General features: G+C 52.1%; 6 protein-coding genes across 6 annotated transcripts; 3 read left to right on the forward strand and 3 right to left on the reverse strand.

Annotated features, from left to right (window-relative positions):
• Positions 1-489: 489 nt before the first annotated feature.
• On the reverse strand, positions 490-1,289 carry PpBr36_02091 (uncharacterized protein; the record flags this gene model as incomplete). Its single annotated transcript, XM_029889274.1, has 2 exons — positions 490-895; positions 985-1,289. 2 exons carry the CDS (start codon positions 1,287-1,289, stop codon positions 490-492), a joined length of 711 nt encoding a protein of 236 aa, XP_029751635.1.
• A 2,840-nt stretch (positions 1,290-4,129) lies between these two features.
• PpBr36_02092 (uncharacterized protein) lies at positions 4,130-5,061 on the reverse strand (the record flags this gene model as incomplete). The annotated part of the gene is made up of 3 exons (XM_029889275.1): positions 4,130-4,450; positions 4,541-4,940; positions 5,012-5,061. 3 exons carry the CDS (start codon positions 5,059-5,061, stop codon positions 4,130-4,132), a joined length of 771 nt encoding a protein of 256 aa, XP_029751634.1.
• Positions 5,062-5,986: 925 nt separating this feature from the next.
• On the forward strand, positions 5,987-7,687 carry PpBr36_02093 (uncharacterized protein; the record flags this gene model as incomplete). Its single annotated transcript, XM_029889276.1, has 1 exon — positions 5,987-7,687. One exon carries the CDS (start codon positions 5,987-5,989, stop codon positions 7,685-7,687), a length of 1,701 nt encoding a protein of 566 aa, XP_029751633.1.
• An 857-nt stretch (positions 7,688-8,544) lies between these two features.
• PpBr36_02094 (uncharacterized protein) lies at positions 8,545-9,711 on the reverse strand (the record flags this gene model as incomplete). The annotated part of the gene is made up of 2 exons (XM_029889277.1): positions 8,545-9,041; positions 9,213-9,711. 2 exons carry the CDS (start codon positions 9,709-9,711, stop codon positions 8,545-8,547), a joined length of 996 nt encoding a protein of 331 aa, XP_029751640.1.
• Positions 9,712-14,767: 5,056 nt separating this feature from the next.
• Positions 14,768-15,062, forward strand: PpBr36_02095 (uncharacterized protein; the record flags this gene model as incomplete). The annotated part of the gene is made up of 2 exons (XM_029889278.1): positions 14,768-14,961; positions 15,050-15,062. 2 exons carry the CDS (start codon positions 14,768-14,770, stop codon positions 15,060-15,062), a joined length of 207 nt encoding a protein of 68 aa, XP_029751639.1.
• A 1,432-nt stretch (positions 15,063-16,494) lies between these two features.
• On the forward strand, positions 16,495-18,049 carry PpBr36_02096 (uncharacterized protein; the record flags this gene model as incomplete). The annotated part of the gene is made up of 2 exons (XM_029889279.1): positions 16,495-16,886; positions 17,026-18,049. 2 exons carry the CDS (start codon positions 16,495-16,497, stop codon positions 18,047-18,049), a joined length of 1,416 nt encoding a protein of 471 aa, XP_029751638.1.
• Positions 18,050-18,428: the final 379 nt, after the last annotated feature.

An 18,428-nucleotide genomic window follows, 5' to 3' on the forward strand; every position in this document is an offset into this window, starting at 1 on the left:
TAAGCCCCCAAGCTACTCAAAGCCACTAAGCGAGTAGCCAGCATCAATCAGGCATGATAATAGAGAATTTGCCCTGACACATAGTCCCCTCCATTCTTTCCATGACACCCCCCAATTTCAACAAATGCCAGCTGATCTCCCCCAGGGCCATATCACTCCTCGAGACCGAGTCACTAGCCTTGGGACATGTTGGTTATCTGCCTTGATCTGATGTATGAATTGCCGAGGTCTCGTGTCAGGAGGATGAAGTGATACTACTCTTCGACGGCAGTTGGGGGAGTAATGCAAATGCTGTCATGTATATATTTTTTACGACATTGAAAAATGATCAATGTGATAAACTTGTACAAAGAAGTGAACATGCATGACCAATCACCGACCACGACCATTCACAAGCCTGGTTGTCCCCCATGCACGCCCTACCCCATCCGGGCCACATCTCTCAACCCAACTCGTCTCTATTCAAGAGCAGCAGAGCCCACTGCGAGCTTAGCGAACAGTCATGCTCGCGGATCCGCTGCTTTGGTAGCCCTCGACGGCGAGGATCTGGTAGTTCCACTGGTTGCCGAGGTTGAGGCCGGCGTTGCGCCAGGCGTTGACGTGGTTGGCAAAGGTGACGGTTCCGCTGGAGCGCTTGTTGCGGCGGACCGACCAGAACTGCTGGAAGGTCTGGGTGCCGTCGATGGACGGCTGGTTGTACCGGGTGCTGACCAGGATGTCGTAGGTGCTGCCGTCCGTGGTGAAGGACCCGCGGTTGGTGGCGCCGGACGACGGGTTGTAGGTGCCAAAGTTCTCGACGACGTAGTACTCAATCAGCGGGTTGCGGGTCCAGCCGTAGACGGCGAGGTATGAGTTGCCCTGGGGGTTGTAGCTGCCCGAGTAGTTGATGACACGGCTGTGTTTTTGTTGAGAGTTGTTGTTAGTGTTTAGAACTTCCTTGTAGAGAAACGAAAAAAGGAGAAAGAAAAAGAAAAAGAAACTCACCCAGCATTGCCCGGGTTCCATCCCTTGCCTCCGACAAAGTTGCCGCTGTTGCGCCAGGTGTACGAGAACTGACCACCGCTGCCCATGGAGTAGGTGACGTCCGCGTTGGCATTGTCGGTCCAGTGAGAGTAGTAGAAGCCGTTGTGTGTGCCGGTCGACGACGGGGTGCCGCGGGCCACGAGAGTCACGTTGGGCGACCGCTCAACCAGCTCGTCCATGGACGATGCCTCGACCGACTCGACGGGGGCCGCAGTCACGGCGGGGATGGCCGCGAGCGCGGCGAGGGCCCATGTGAGGATCTGCATCTTGCGGGTCTTTTTTTTTTTTTTTTTTATGTAACTCTTTGTGCAAGCAAGCGGTGCGGCGGTGAGGTTTGTCTGGTCGAGACGGCACACTTGGGATCTCTGGGTTCAAAGACCTGAGGAGCAAACAAAGGCAGTATCGTGATGTGGGCTGAGAGGGAGGATTTATACATCTTTCTCTGATGGCCTATTCACCTCTGAGATCCATGTATCCTCTCCCTTGATGCTAGGCACGCCCAGCTACTCGCCTAATTGGGTGGATACCCACGCTTGCTTCATCGGGCATGTGAGAAGGTAGCACGATATCAAAGAGACCTTGGAGTAGTATGATAAGAGGAAAAAGGGGAAGGCCGGTCCGGGAGAAACGGCAAAGGGAATCACAGTAGCAGCCGCATCACATCTCCGCAACGTGGATCTAGGAACCATGGCCCATGGCATGACCCTGGTCAAATTACGCAGTACCACGCCCAAGAGGAGTTCGGTAGTCTGGGGATCTCCAGTTTAGGGGTGCACATCTGCCAGTCGCGCGGCTGTAGAGCCAATACAACGTCCAATTCAGTGTGCAACCCCCAATTATCTCGGCCTTTGAGCTTGATGTAGATCAAGTCGTCTGTCTAGTTTTAGACCCAGTCTAGAAGCTAGATTTTTCTTTTTTGCCGAACGAAACCAGAATGCTGGGACCCATGGTTCGACTGCGTATAGGAGAAAAAGAAAAAAAAGAAAAAAAAAAAGAAAAAAGACGTATAGGAAAGGAAATGACACAATAATATGGCCACCAGTAATCATCTGGCGATCGACACAAAATGTCTCGGTTGAGACCGAGTTGAGCGGCCATTCGGAGGTGGCTCTCCGGATGCTGCCGAGCACCGATTGGCGGCGTTGCAATTCTCCGGACAAACCGCAGCATTTCGATTTCACGATGCCAAGAGTCCTGGGGTCTTGGGGGGCCATCACCACGTTGGTGGGAAAATTCATTTCACGGTGAGCCACATCTCCAATGTTGTACAGCACTTTACTGGGAATTTCATCTCTCATCCATGTCTTGAGCACGAACTGTATGTTACAGTTGTATTGTGCAGTACAGTAGTAGTAGTAGTAGTAGTAGTAGTAGTAGTAGTAGTAGTAGTAGTTAGGGGGGTTTCGTGGGCCACCAACCAGGACTTGGTCTCCACGTTTTGCAAACTTGAAACTTTGGTACCGAATCTCGACTTTCCCCCCCGTTGTTAGTTTTCCCGAACAAGGGCTGCAAACCGTGCATCTAATTTTGCTTTTGCGTTTCATAATGTCCCAATCCGGATTCCTTTCCTAATCCAGTTCAGTTCAGAACATTTCTTACTTCGTGTCTGTTAGTCTGTGCGGAGTCTGGAAATGATCTTCATCTCAGGTTCATTTTAATTCATGTCCCTGTCTATCAAAAATCAGAGACTGGAAGACGTCTTCTCCTATCCCATGTCTGTGTCTATCAGAACCATGTATAGTTTATGTTCCAACAAATCTCTGGTTCCTTTTTGTTCATTTCTTCCATATCGTGAATGCAGCGCAACACTCCAACTGCCAAATCTACATAGCAGTATATCCTCTATCTGCCCTATCTTCTAACTCCAGAGCGCATACCGCAAGCATGGCCCCGCCCGGCTGTAATCTTGCTCAGTCCCACTTTTGTATTTTGCCAGGACGCCAGCATCCCAGAATCACGGAGCGCCCTCTTCTCCCTCCGTAGTGCCATGTGACCATGCAAGAACTGCCGCCACCGCAAAGCCCGACGCATCGTAGTATTTTCGGTTCGGTGTGCAGCGAGCTGGCGCCCTTGGCCACGCAGCTCTCTCTCCGGGGTACGTCCCATCCTTTCACCCCCACACGCTTTGCCGCCAATCGCTTGTGCCAGTAAACCTCCTTCCTCTTCCGTGCGGCAGATCGGCAGTCTGTCACCCCTGCCCACTTGCCATCTCCCGAGACGATGATGCTTCGTTTTGTGTGTACGATTGTTACCTCCAAGTCAACGTAAACTTCAGTGAAAATTCGATCAAACCAGGCTCCTTATTAAACGTCAGCGCTGTCGGCCCCGGCGTGTTTTCCAGTTGAGAAGGGGCGGCTTGCCATCCCATCTGCAGATCGTCTCTGTAAGCTCTCAAAAGATCGCTTGATAAGAGCAGGGGACGCCGCAAAGTGGATTACCAGAACTTTTGTCTGGTGGGTTTGGACAGAACTCTGCTCTTGGCGTGGCGGCGTCGTCCTGAACGTTGTTCAAGATAATGCACCTCCAAGACGTACCACTTGGACTTGGTGTGCAGATGATAGATATTGCTGGGCAGCATGATAGAATAAAAAAAAGTTCACTTACAAATGTTACACTTGGATTAGGCTCTTGGGATTGGTGGGGGAATATGCGGAAAAGAAAGAAAAAAGGGAACCAAGAAAAAGCAACGGCCAAACTATATCCCCATGTGCATAGGCTATTTTCAGCAAGTGTCGTCTTTGCATATCCTGGAAAGAGACTTAATTATGCTGTTGCTTCCTCTGCTTAGGTGTGGCCCGTGTGCTAGTGAACTGACTTTTGTGTCATTCCCTAGTAGCCTGACGCCATTTCGGTGACATTGGAACTAGTCTTGTCTAAGCAGAAAGTAAAATAATTTGCTTCTTAAAGTATTCTGAAGAAAAACGAGCAAAGAAAAGTTTCGAAACATGGTTTTATTCGGAAGAATATAATATTACCCGTCAGCTGTATCTATTGCTGTAAACAGTGTTGCTTGCAGTACTTGTATATCTTTGTGCTGTTTCTTCAGAGTGACACAGACGAAATGACCCGTTCCCCACAACCGTCATCAACTAACCTTCGCCCCAAGTCACAACAGCCAGTAGTTGAACCAAGTGACGGCCTGGACAAAAGCCTGCTCCTTGGCATACCGCTCAAGCTTGTTGGACATGTTTCCGCGGACAGCAAACCCGTGGAGCACGCCAGAGTACAGGTTGATCTGGTAGGGCTTCCCGGAGCGCTTGAGGAGCTCTTCGGACAGGTGGCGCATGTCGGCCGTGAAGATGCTGTCCGTCTCGGCTGCGGCGATGGCCAGCGGACCCGAGATGGCGTCCATCTCTTCCTCTGTCACGTCGGAAGGGTGGCCGACAAAGCCCACGTCTATGCCATTCTTGTAGTGGCGGACGACATACTGGTAGGGAGGAGGGTTTTTTTTTATTTTATTTTTTTTTTAGTAAGTTCAAAAAAAAGTATGTTATTCTTGGAAATCAATGTCACCCACCTTGGCTCCAAAGCTGTACCCAACGGCGCCGATCCTCTTGGCGCCGTGGTCCTTCTTGAGCACCTTGATGGCCGCCTCTATAATGGGATCAACAGCCTCGTAGGTGTGAGGGTTGTCATGGTTCGTGCCAAAGTCCCTCCAGCTAACAAAGTCAAAATCCTCAAGGGAGCTGAGTGAAATGTTGAGCGGTACGGGGTCGCCGTTAAAAATGTCAACCACCAGGGTTGTGTAGCCTTGGGCAGCAAAGTCGTCGGCCATCAGCTTGCTGTTCTGCCAGATGCCAAGGACGTCGGGTAGGTAGAGAAGCACGACGTCTTTGTGGGCTTTGCCCTCGGGCGGCAGGGCAAGATATGCATCCCACTTGTTCTCTATCATGACCATTTGACCGGTAGGCGTGCCTCTGGTTTGTGATCCTTGGTCAGCTTTGAGAGAAACAGATGCAGAATTGAGAATTTCTCAGCTGTCACCTACTCGTGCGTCACGCCGACGCTGCAGCACGCTGCAGGAGGGTTGGACGTCATGCTGTAGTATCAAGCGTTTTATTTTTTTTTTTCTTCTTTTTTTATGGCGTCGTGTGAGACTCTTTCTGCATTCGCCATTCAATAGATGCCAGAAAACTTTAGTCGAGTCTGAACTGAATGATCTGGTCTATTATTTTTTTAAACCTTGATTGATTGAGCAGCACGCTAAAATGTAAAAGCCCGCTTTCTTGTTGTCCAACATTTCAAGGGGAAAATGGTGTCGTCACGCTGTCTGTCACACACGCAGAGGTGGGGTAGCTGTACCTATGATAAGCGTGGCAGAGAGATGTGGTTTTACGTGATATAAAAGGAAATACATAATACAACGCGAATGGCACAAAAGCCCTTTAACATTTATTTAACTTTGGGAAAATTTGAGAGTGAGCGAAAATATTTATTGTAAAATGGATAAATTGCTCAGACGCACACATGGTGGGCCTGTGCTAACTTAACTTGATCAAACATCAGAAGGTCACCTTTCTAGGCCTCGCTAACGAAGGTACTTTCGAGTTGAGGAAAGCAAGCACAATGAGATGAGCGAATCAAATTTCTCTTATTTCATGAAGGTTAAAGTGACTTTTCATGTTGCAAACCATTCAAGTGGGAAAAATACCAATCGAGGGCTTCTTTAGAGTTGGCGTTCCGTAAATGGCAAATCCACAGCATACATGTCAGTTCCCCATACTATTTTATATATGCTACGTCAGGCCGCGGAGTCGGTTCCCGGGATTGAGCGCCACTCAATAGTAAATTGGATTGATTACCCATGTCACGTCACGTGCCCATCACGACGTCACGTCAAGTACTGCCGCCGAATGCCGCCAAAGTTTAGACGCGACAGACGTGGACCGACGCCCATCGGAGGACTGCCAAGGACGTTCAATGACTCCCACCTACAGTCATAATATCTAAAGACAAGCACATCATGCTCAAATCAACCTACAAACCATCCGCCGCGGTAGAAGCGGCAGCCCAACCCCTTCCCCCGGGGTGGACCGAACACAAGGCCCCGACCGGGCACACCTACTACCACAATGCCGCTACCGGCGAGTCGACCTACAAGCGGCCCGCTGCCGCCGGCGTCTTCCCTCTTCCGCACCAACCAGCCCCGCAGATGCGTCTATCTGACCCGGCCGTCGCCAACGCGTTCATGGCCCAGATGCAGCCGCGCCCGGCCCACGACGCCGACTCGCGAGGAGGAAGGGGAGGTTTCCGGGGGAGGGGCGGGCGCGGTGGTGGCGCTGGCGGCGAAAGGAGACCGCCGCCCCAGCCAAACGACAAGCCGAAGAGTAAGGTGGCGATTCCGGGCTGCGAGCCATGGATACTAGTATACACCAAGTATGGACGGCGGTTCGCGTACAACCCGGACAAGAACGCCAGCTACTGGAGGATACCGGACAGGCTGAAGGCTGGGATTCTGGAACTGGACACGGCGCGGATCAGGGAGAAGGTGGAAGGTGCTACTGGTGCTACTGGCACAGCGGCAGGCTCTACCGAAAAGAAGCCTGCCGGTGGGGAGCCAGGGGATGCGCCCGGTAAAGATGCGCCTCCAGGAGATGACGGCGATGAAAGTGATGAATACGAGGAGCTAGAGGTCACAGACGATGAGGATGGCGACGACTTTGCCGATTCAGATCAACCATGGAAACGTCAAAGGACAGAGGAACCTTTGGAGTTTGGTGAAGACGACATTGCTTTCCAGCTTCAGGCCATGGGGCAGGAATACGGGCTGGAGCCAGGCGATTACGATGATGGAAACATGGAGGACTGGCCCGAGGGTGCCGAGGGCGCAGAGCTTTCGGAAGAGGACGCGCGCGGGCTTTTCAAGGACATGCTCAACGACTTCAACATCAACCCTTATAGCTCCTGGGATAAGCTAATCGAGGAGGGAAAGGTCTTCGATGACCCCAGGTATACGGTGCTTACGACCATGAAGGATAGAAAAGACACTTGGGAAGAGTGGTCCCGAGATCGCATAAAGCTGCTAAAGGAGCAACGAGCCAAGGAGGAGAAGAAGGACCCGAGGATACCTTACTTGGCATTCCTGCATGAAAAGGCCAACCCGAAACTGTACTGGCCAGAGTTCAAGCGTAAATACAAAAAAGAGGCCCCCATGCGGGACGCGGGCATCAGCGACAAGGACCGCGAAAAGTGGTACAGGGAACACATCAACCGGCTCAAGATGCCGCAAGCCACGCTCAAGGCCGACCTGACGGCGCTCTTGCGAGCACAACCGCTCTCGACGCTCAACCGCCAGACCAACCCTTCGCACCTCCCGACGTCGGTCCTGACCGATATTCGCTTCATATCCCTCGACGCCAAGACCAGAGACGAGCTCGTCGAGGGCTACATCCAGACCCTGCCGCCGCCGCCCGAGTATGGCGAGCAGAACGGCGGCGCCGAGGACGAGGCGGCCACCAAGGCCAAGGAGGCACGACTGAAGCGCGAAAAGGCGATGCACGATCGCGAGCGGGCCCGCGAGGTGGAAAAGAGGCGGAAGGAGCGCGACCTGGCGCGCGGCAAGGCCGCGTTGAGGGAGCAGGAAAGGGAGTTGGAGAGGGCTATGAATGTGGACCGCAGGGGTCTGCAGAGCCACCTGATGGAGGTGGATGAGCCTGCCAAGTGAAGATGTGACAGTGATGAGGAATCAATAAGCTGAACCGTTCCAACATTATGACGCTTGAGTATCCATCAAACGATGCAGTCCCCTGGAGTGACACGCCCACCCCATCAATGAATGACAGCCTGGGTCGGAAGTTTTCTTCGGATTATTATCAGCAACTGGCCCCTCACATGACGAGAAGCTCGAGTAGGTAGGATTCGCAGCACTGCTGGTCCTCCCGTGAACGCATCTTGACGCCGGTGTGCTATCGTATCTGGCCCAGACGTCTATACCGTGAAGGATCCTGGACGGAGCTTGAGGGTCAGGCCGAGGCGAAGTGGAATTTGTGAACGACATTCCGTTTGGTTGCGTCTCTGGGGGATGTTGACTTGATCCAGCGCGTGAGATGAGAACAGCCTGCGATGATTCGATAGGCAGTCGGGAAGGAACTGGCTGAATCACGCTATGCACAATTGTCACGCATACTCTAGATCAATTCTTTTCAAAAAGAAAAAGAAAACAACTTGGGGGTATCTATCACCCTACTTAATAAAAGACACACATACGCTCCAGGGGTATACCCAATGCTCGCGCCATTGGATGAATGCAATAACCAACCAGTACCCAACTCCATGCCAATCATGTAAACAAACAAAAGAAATATAGCTTAGAATCCGAGAAGCCCGCCAACCGTCTTGACGATTTTACCACCTGTCAAACACGAAATAAAATGATTGTCAGCAAAACGACACATCGTAAAAGATTAGGGACTTTCACAGATTCCAATGGTATAGGGGTGCAGCCGGAGAAAGATCAACCAACCTCAAATGAGCAGCAAGGGACTCTTCTGTCCTCTCATTCTTTGTGTGAGAGGAAGTCTTTTAGCGGCGGTATATGCCTGTGCCCATGCCCATACCCATGCCCGTGCCCATGCCGCCCATTCGAGGTGGCACGCTGGCCGCGAGTTGACCGGCACCCCCCAGCACCGAGGAACCCACTTCAAGGGCTTTCTTACCGTATTCTTTGAGCTTGGATCCGAGGCTCGGCTTCTCGCCGGTTACCGGCGTGCCCGTCTGGGGCGGCGTAGTCTGGGTCGTTGAGGGAGTCTGGGTGGCAGGAGGAGTCTGGGTGGCAGCAGAAGTCGTCGCGGGCGTGACCGATGAGACTGCGGTACCGGCGCCAGGGGTCGTCGCTCCGGAGCCAGAGGGCAGGGGGTCCGCGCCAAGCGGGTCCTCGGAGTCCAGCATATCAGGGTTTTCCCCGAGCATATCAGGGTCCTCCTCAAGCATGCCAGCTCCAGCACCTGCACCTGCACCTGCGCCCATCCCCGGTGCCATTCCTGCTCCAGCTCCAGCTCCAGCTCCAGCTCCAGCTCCAGCTCCAGTACCAGCTTTAGCACCAGCACCAGCACCAGCTCCAGTTACAGCTCCAGCTCCAGCTCCTGCACCTGCACCTGCGCCCATCCCCGGTGCCATCCCTGCTCCAGCTCCAGTTCCGGTTCCAGCTCCAGCACCAGCTCCAGCACCAGCTCCAGCACCAGCTCCAGCACCAGCTCCAGCACCAGTTCCAGCACCAGTTCCAGCTGTCATCCCTGGTGTCATTCCTGCTCCCAGTGCGCCGGCAGCGGAACCACCCATCCCATCGTCAACTTCGTCATCGAGGTACTCGTCGCCCATCATATCCTCAGCCATGCCGTCGAGCTGGCGACGGGTGAGACGCCTGTAATCATCTTCGGCTCCGTCCAGGTATTCGGCCAGCTCATCGTCATTTAGATCGGCCAGCTCGTCATAGTTATCATGGGGAAGAGGGGCTGCAGCTTGAGCCGGGATGTTGCCGTCAAAGTTGCCATTGGCCAAGTCGTCGTCTTCAAAGTCTTCATCTCCAGGTCCAAATCCGACGTCGGGGAGGGCCTGAGGAGGAGCAGCGAACGTGGAAGGGCCGTTGGGGTTGGCGAGGCCATTGCCCATGCCAGCGCCATAAGGGCCCTGACCGGTGGGCAGGGCGGCGACGAGCAGGGGGAGGAGGGCCACAGCGAGTGTGGCGTGCATGGTGGCGGTTGTGTAGGGTTAGTGCAGGACAAAATTAAGACGGTCAGGAAGAATATCAGGCACTTGGCAAAAAATACCAGGTCAGGATGCAAACGTGATGGAACAAGAAAAATATTGCGCGACGATGGATCAGTTGAAAGGCACAACAGAGTAAATGAATTGGATATGGTGTTTGGTAATACGGATGTACAGAAGCTCAGAAGCTGACTTCTCTGTTGCTATATAGCTTAGCCATCTCCTAGACTGCTGGGGGTTTTGATGACTGCCTTACTACAGCGCCGGGATGTTGTGTGGGTGATTAACTGATGCCCAAGATCCAGGCAATCGAGCCTCGACGATGGCTTCAATCCATAAGGTACGAGCGAGTGGCTCCGAAGGATCGTAGTAAAGCCCCTCTGCCAGCCCTGACCTCCCTCCACTTAATGGGTAAGAAACCACTTGGCGGATGATAATACGGAGACATGGCGCAGTATTGCTTTGTTCCTAGCATGTTGGATCTGTACGGGAGCGAAGTCCTCTTTTCCAGGCTGTGAAAATTGTGTAGGAGTGAGTGTTTTCCAAATTTCCCCAAGGTTGGCAAACCGCACCTCAGGCAACAACCAATGGTTGCTGCTTCGCTTGCTGCCTGCGCCGTTAGCGGAGACAATTGAGGCGCCGGCAACCCAAAATAGTGTGCGGTCCCCCTGGAGAAATCTAACCGAGTGGCTGCTTACTGCGATGACCCGCTTGGCACGTGCCCGCACTTAGCTGCCTTGGGGTAAGACAGCCAGTTGTACCGTACTGCAATTACCCATTCAAGCCATCATCCTTCATCAATCCAGTCCCAACAACGACATCCTGGATGGAATAAACACCAACCGCCGACAGTAAGCAGCAAATGGCCATACTGTCGATCCGTTTTCACCCGTTCTACCCGGAATATTTGGCAGTCCAGTGATTGATTAGGATTTTGTTCATCCTTGCTTACCTACGTAGCATCAGCTAGAGATACGACGGGTCATACGAACAATCAATCCAGTTGCAACACAGTAGGTACATTGCCAACATAGTCACACAAAAATCCCAACAACAGCCACTCTATTCGTTGCCAGTCTAATTGAGGCAACCAACGTAACCATAGTTCCTCGAGGCTTAATCACGCTGTGGCAAGCTGCCGATAATGCCTCACTGTAATCTTGTAGTGAACGACTGACTCGTGATGAATGACAGCTGTTACCCGATCCAGCTGCCCAGCTTAACTTAATAAATCCCAAAATACATTCGACAAGGAAACGTGTGTTTGGGGTTGATATTAGATGATAGATGAGCCATTTTGACGCAAACAAGCACATGCAATACAAAACGTCAAGTTTTTACCAGACGACAACTTAGCTCACTTACTGCTATGCGGCCCGACAAGGTTGGAACCAAGTTTCTAAACACGAACCCTTGAGAAACAACAATGTGTCCAAACGCGCGTGCGGCGATCGACATTTCCGAACAAGAAAGAGTGAACACTATTCCGTCCCAGCGCTCCGTTGAAGAGAGATGCCCCCAAGGATTAAGCGTTCACGCCAATGCCAATGTCAATCCTGACTAATTGCATGCTTGTTACCTTTTGGTAACATGTTCCGAAACCACCTATGCTGGTCTGTACGGCAGCTAGAAATAGTCTATACAGTATATTCACACGGAACAATCAAACAGACAGTACAAACAAACAAACAACCAACCCAAAAAAGGCCTCAACCAGACGTCTTTCACTTAGTGGAAAAAATCCACCTCAGATGCATCCACCCCCTCATTGTGCCCGGTTTTTATCTCCTCCATTTGAAAAACATCCCCCTCCTCCGGATTTCCTTTCTCCATCGAGATCGACTGGCTTGCCCATGGGGTTGCGGCATCCTCGCGTAGCCATGTGAAAGAGATCCCAGTTGGTTTTTTTTTTTTTTTTTTTCTGGACCAAGGACGTTCTTTTGTCTGCACATGAATGCGGGCCGTCGGGACTCCGGCCACCAAAATATGCCTGCCGATCTCACCGTCTTCTGTTTGTCTCAAGTCGGCCCGTTCGCGGGGTTCGCTAGACTAGGTGAGTATGTGGAGGACCAAGGCCGTTCCCTGACCATCAAACAAAAGTCCGGACGCCGGGTCGCCAAGAGACCTCGGGCACTATAACCTCGGAAAGCGAAAGCTTCATCGTTAGTATCCATTGGTGGCCTCTCTGCCGAATACGTCGTAACGTATTTACTCGCGTAGCATCGAATGGGTTTTTTTTTTTGTCTATTGCTCCCCTTTCGCCCACTGTACTGCTGCCAACGTGGGTACAGTAGTATATATTTTGTGGGTACGTCTTGCGGCAATAGCCAAGATAGTAAATATTACCAGTCATAGCACAACATAGCGATCAGAGGGCCAACCCATAGGGACGAGGGGGGAACAAAAAGAAAAAGGAAAAAAAAAAAAAATTCGCCCCGTGGAGCCTTGCTTAGTTTTGATAGGCTTCCCAAAACCCCAGGCCCGAAAAGCCCTCGGGTGCAAGACGGAGATTACGCAGCGCAAAAGGATAGGTCCTTCTACTATCTCTGTGATTAAGGATCTTCAAAGTGAACTGATGCAGGCTTGGCATGGCGGTAGGGATCATGTCCGCAAATGGCACCGGATTTCTTTTTCCCCAATAATACACGTTGTGAATAATTATTTGTTTTCTCCGCGACGATAGGTTCCCTCTTGCCAATATTCCTCCACCCAGAGGGGGGGCAGCCTACTGCGATACGTGCAGCCTAGTATGACACTTGCAGTAATAATGGTGCAGCAATTATGGCGCGATTCAATGCATCCAAGACGGGGTCCGAATCATACAACAGATACGGGCGTTAATATTTTGTAAACCGTCCCGGGGCTGTTGTCATATCTGCCTGGCAGACAGGGTCTCTACGCATAAGTCAAAGTGTTTTGCGCTGTTTTTAGCTTAATCTTGCGGCAAGCAAAAAAAAAAAAAAAAAAAAAAAAAAAAAAAGGGTGGATAAAACAACAACCCCCCACCGCTCGCCATAATGGATGGCAACCTGCTTACCTACTGGGGAAAGGACGTACGTCACCATGGTTGGTGGTTTCCAAGGGTCTGGCATGCAGCCCGGAAGAAAGTGGAGAAAAAGGGTCCTGCCAGGACACAACGGCAACTGAACCCAAGCTTGGCAAAGCAACAGTCAACTGTTTACTCATAACTAGGCGCTAGGTAACGGTAAACGATACGTAGGCAGGCGGTTCGATTCTTGGGTCGGGTGGTCCAACACTGCAACTCCTGAGATAGCGGCAGAAGCTGCGTTAGTGGTACATATCGTTACTGTACGGATCCACACCCAAAAGGGCAACTAACTGAGTGTACTGTGGTAAAAGGCCAAATGAAAGAAAAACCTGCTTAGTGGTACACCCAAGAAAGACGTTGAAGGAAGATTGCATATCTTGGCGCATCAACGTATCAATTCGCCGCGTCAGCCTCAAAAGAAGCTTGAAACTCCTATTGCCGGTAGCCGGTGAATAGATGGAAGAATCGGCTGCCAAGCTGCCTTTGTCCGCTCGTCTATTCCGTTCCTTCCACCCGTACGCCCGCGAGCAGGACCGATAAAAAAAGAACTAGGGATGCCTAACCGCCCGGCGCCGCCGCGACCCGTAATGTACAGTGTCAGGGCATAGTACGTCGGAAGGATCTTGGCCCGCGCCGCAGTTGCACGGTCCATGGCGCAACCGGGTGATACCAAGATCAGTAAGCAGATCGCTCCTTGAGCAGATTGACACACAAAAAGCCCTGACAGGTCCTAGCGGGGTGATACAAGTACTACTGATGTTAACTAGACTCGGCAGGCTTCTTTCTGATGTTCTAGTCTTCCCCTGGTGAGTGAAGCCAATCGACTCGAGAATGTTTTATGCATTAGCGCTAGTGTTTGGAGGGGCACATCCTTTGTCTATCAGGCAGACTAGGGTATGAAAGAAGATATTAGGCATATGTGCTTGCTTGCTTGCTTGCTTGCTTGCTTGGCTGGTTGGAACCTTCGTCAGAGTGCATCTATCATACATATGCTGCCCGCTGCTCTCAAGGCTGTTTCCTCCCAGGAGATGTTCTTTTTTTGGTGGGGTTACTACTGAAAAGGGGGGTGAGGGGCAGATCGACGTCACTGCGGGCCGTTCTGTGGGACACTGTACTGCATGTTGCCGCTTCACCGTAGACTCAAAGCACGACTCGGGCATCCCAGACAGTGTCAATTAATCGCTCGCTCTCCGCGGACCTTGGGCGGCTAGACAGGACAGACCTGACCAGACCAGACCATTGCGCAATTTTGGTTTTTTTTGATTTGTTACTCATCTTGATACAAAAAAATTCAAAAGTTAGCCTGAGTGGGATTATCATAGCAAAAAAAAAAAAAAACATCACACGATTCACTGCTTACTATTTCATCAATACAAGCCAATCACACTGTTGATCTCAACTAGAAACACTATAGTGCACAGGCAGACCCTGACTATCGCCCGCAGAGCCGCCCACTCCTGGCGAGTAAATTGTTACCAATATGGTTTGGTGCTAATTACTGCATGTGGTACTCACCTCACTCTGCAGCGCCGATCAATAGTGTGGATTACTTGACGGTTAGTCTGACCTTGATTGTTATGTTACACTATTTTTTTTTTTTTTTTCTCGTCTCCTTCCATACCCCCCCGCCATTTGGATGGCGACACACTAAGCCATGGCTTCGGAACCTACGTCTTGTCAGACAGCTAGCTAGCTAGCTAGCTGCACGCGTCGAGCATACAGTATAGTACAGTACTGTAGCTCGCTCTTAGCTGTATGCCGATCAATTTGAAGCTCCGTTCCGCAAACAACAACAACAGCAACAACCACACCAGACACGGTGCCGTCGTCCCACATTCGGATCAACTGTGTAGCCGGGCTGTTATGCAACAAATCCCCCCCCAATCTGCCCTGCCCTGCCCTGCCCTGCCCTGCCCACGCACCTCGCTTTGCTCCCCTTGCTGGCCATCGACATAAGCCAAACTCGCTACTGTATACACTGCACGCACCTAAATGTCAAACTTGACGAGCGCGAGTCAGAACATCTACCACAACCACATGGGTTCCGCCAAGTGCCTCATCCAGTTTTGGCCGTCCAATGGCGTCAGGCTTGTCCGACGACGTCACACCAAAGAGGGTCTCAACCTGCTTGTGGTGCGGACCAAGAGTCGTGCTTTGGGGCTGGCATCTCCCTTCCACGGCTTGATGTGATGTTGGACCACGGCCGGCATGCGGCGAAAAATAGCTACCAAAACGTAATTTACTACTGCCACAACGGTACGCATACGCATTTAGAGTTTCGAAGTAACGCTTGCTGTCGGATCGTTCCCAATGACATAGGTACCTTAACATACTACCCGGACGACCCGCCCGCTCCTAGGGCCATGATGGATTTGCGCATCAGGTCTTGGCCCCTGAACAAGTCTCGTAGCTCAGCCTCAGCCGCATCCGGCTTTTTTCTTGTCCTTTGTTTTTCTCCTGATCGCTGGTTTTGCCCTTGTTGTTCTTTCTTTAGCTCTGATGATACTCCACCGAGGGGAAAAAAATTTATTTCTAAAAATTAATCACACCAACAGATTTACACAAGGTCCATGATTTGTTGCTTTCTTTGCTGTGCTGATCAAGCCAACAGCCAAAACACCGGACGGGAGATTTAGGCACACCGTTGGAAATTTACCAACCTCGCACGGTTAGACGGTGCCTGTCGGAATCGGCGAAAAGAACAAATCAAAACGGGCCTATGGAAGATGCAGATCGATTCTTCATCCGCCAACCAGTAGCCATGGTCGCCCATTCTTCGGCAGGGCAATCTTTATCGGGGTTAAACCCAAGTGGAAATGATAATCGTTGCCGTATGCACCAGAGGGAAAAAAAAAAAAAAAAAAGTCGCCAACAAAACCCCTTGTATTTTTTACCGCTAGGCAAAATCCTTGCAATGGCTCACTGTGTGAAAATTCTTATTAAGACGAAAAAAAAAAAAATACCAACCGGCCTTGCATCATAGCTCGGCCTACCCACCAGGATATACCCACAACCGTCTATCTGAGATTGTTTTTATCCCGCACGCTGATGAATCTCGTCCTATCAAGTCCCTGCTCCCCACAAAGCAGGACGGACTCGAATAAGTCTTGGATGTGGAAAAAAAAAAAAAAAAAAAAAAAAAACTCGTTCATGTTGGCGGTTCCACATTTTCGGGCGCCCTCCTTGCCCTGACCCTGTCGCTCCCAATTCTCTCCTGTCCCTGCTCCCCCTGGGGCGAGCTTATCGAAAACCCGCGCCTTGCTGCTTGCTTGGTCTTGTCTGGGATATTTGCGTGGCACCAAAAGCGTCCACAGTGAGAATGATAGCAAATCAGGCAAGCAAGCAAGCAGGCAGACGTAGGGGTGTTGCATGGTTTGAACCATCTCTCTTTGTGACAATCTCTCGGGTATAAGTAGATGTCCGCCAGACCCAAAACAAACCCCAGAAAACATCACTTCATTCTCCAGTTTCTTCCCCATATCATACGCTAGCATCTTTCATGATTCAAGTATACCAGATTTCTGCTCGCCTTTCAACATAGCTAGCTTGAAAGACCAACATCGTCACCAGTATCGTCATCATATTCTATAACGTCACCGGGTCTTCTCGAGCACCTTAAGAAGGACTCGCGTTTTCCACAACAACACTCTTCTTTTTGTTTTTCTCTATCGTCAACATCCCTAACCACCACCTACACCACAAACAACCAAACCAACAACATGTCGTCCCAACCGCAAAGACCCGCCGGCCCCGTGAGGTCCCAGTCGGCCAGCAGCTTCGCTGGTGCCTTCGACGTCGCCCGTCACAAACTCGACAAGCAGCTCGACAAGGAGATGCGCAACGAGCTCAAGAACCTCACCCTCGTAGAATCAGACTCCTCCACACCGACCAGCCCCGGATCCTTGGCATCGGATTCGGGCTCCGGCACCCCCAACAGCCCCGGAACGCCCTTGACTGCCGCCCTCACACCCCTCACAGATCCGGATGTCGCTGAGGAGTTTGCGTTTGCTTTCGACATTGACGGCGTCCTCATTCGCGGAGGCAAGGTCATCCCGGAGGCGGTCGAGGCCATGAAGGTCCTGAACGGCGAGAACAAGTATGGAGTCAAGGTGTAAGTGTAAAAAAAAAGACCCACACACACACACACACACACACACACACGCAAGTGGGAAAAACCATCCCCGATTGCTCCCCACCTGTCACCACAAAAAGGAAAGCACAGTCTACTGACACCGTTCCCCACAAATTAGACCGTACATCTTCCTCACCAACGGCGGCGGCAAGACCGAGGCCGAGCGCTGCAAGGACCTCTCGGCCCAGCTCGAGATCGAGGTGTCTACCGGCCAGTTCATCTGCGGCCACACGCCTATGAAGGAGCTGGCTGAAGAGCACCGCACCGTCCTGGTCGTCGGCGGCGAGGGTGAGAAGTGCCGCGAGGTGGCCGAGGGCTACGGGTTCCGGGACGTCATCACCCCCGGTGACATCATCAAGGCCAACGCGGCCACGGCGCCCTTCCGCAAGCTCACCCCTCAGGAGCACTCCAACTCGCGCGACCTGCTGGCCCGCACCGGCGGCGACCTGTCCAAGATCGTCATCGAGGCCGTCTTTGTCTTTGCCGACAGCCGCGACTGGGCCAGCGACCTGCAGATCATCATCGACGTCGCCATGAGCAAGGGCGGTCGCCTCGAGACAAGGTCCGAGACCTTTGACGAGGGCCCCCCAGTCTACTTCAGCCACAACGACACCCTCTGGGCCGCGCAGCACGAGCACGCCCGCCTGGGCATGGGCGCCCTCCGCCGCATCGTCGAGGTCGTCTTCTCCGACGTCACCGGCGGCAAGGGCACCCTCCGCGCGCACTCGTTCGGCAAGCCCCAGGTTCCCACCTTTGAGTTCGCCACGCGTCTGCTGCAGCGCTGGCGCGAGGACCGCCACGGCCTCACCTCTGGCGCGCCCCCACCCGAGACCGTCTACTTTGTCGGCGACACCCCGGAGAGCGACATCCGTGGCACCAACGCCATGGACGCCGTCAGCGACAACGAGTGGTACTCGATCCTGGTCAAGACTGGCGTCTACCAGGACGGCACCGTGCCCAAGTACGTGCCCCGCGCCACCGTCGACACCGTCCTCGACGCCGTCAACCACGGCATCGAGAGGGAGATGGAGAGGCGGAAGGCCGCGGCGCTGGCCGCACCGGCTATTGCGCCCGAGAAGATGGCGAAGATGCAGCTGACTGGGCAGGAGAATCCTGTTGAGCACCTCGAGGTGGTTGCATGAAGGAGGGAGGCGAGACCTTCATTTTTCCTTTTGTCCTCTCGGTGGTTTCCAGTTGGTCTTCACTTCAGTCTTGATACCACGACGGTCTTGCCCACGGTGGCAGACCGCGATTTACCATCGCTCGTTCGATTTGATGTTTTTTTTATCTTTTTATTCTTCTCGCTTCTTTTTTCTTCTTTTTTGCATGTTTCACGACGCACGAAGCGGAGATCATCGGGTAATGGACTCAAAAAATATTTCTTTTGGGTTATTGGCTTTGGGTTACTACAGGATAGACAACAGATTATGTTAGAATCGGAGTTTTATATATTGGGTAACTTTTGCTCACCTGTCCTAATTGCATTCAGTGACTTGCACATATGGAATGTCACAATTATGA

This window comes from Pyricularia pennisetigena, chromosome 2 (assembly GCF_004337985.1).
Source record: "Pyricularia pennisetigena strain Br36 chromosome 2, whole genome shotgun sequence".
In the NCBI taxonomy this organism is placed as follows: Eukaryota; Fungi; Ascomycota; class Sordariomycetes; order Magnaporthales; family Pyriculariaceae; genus Pyricularia; species Pyricularia pennisetigena.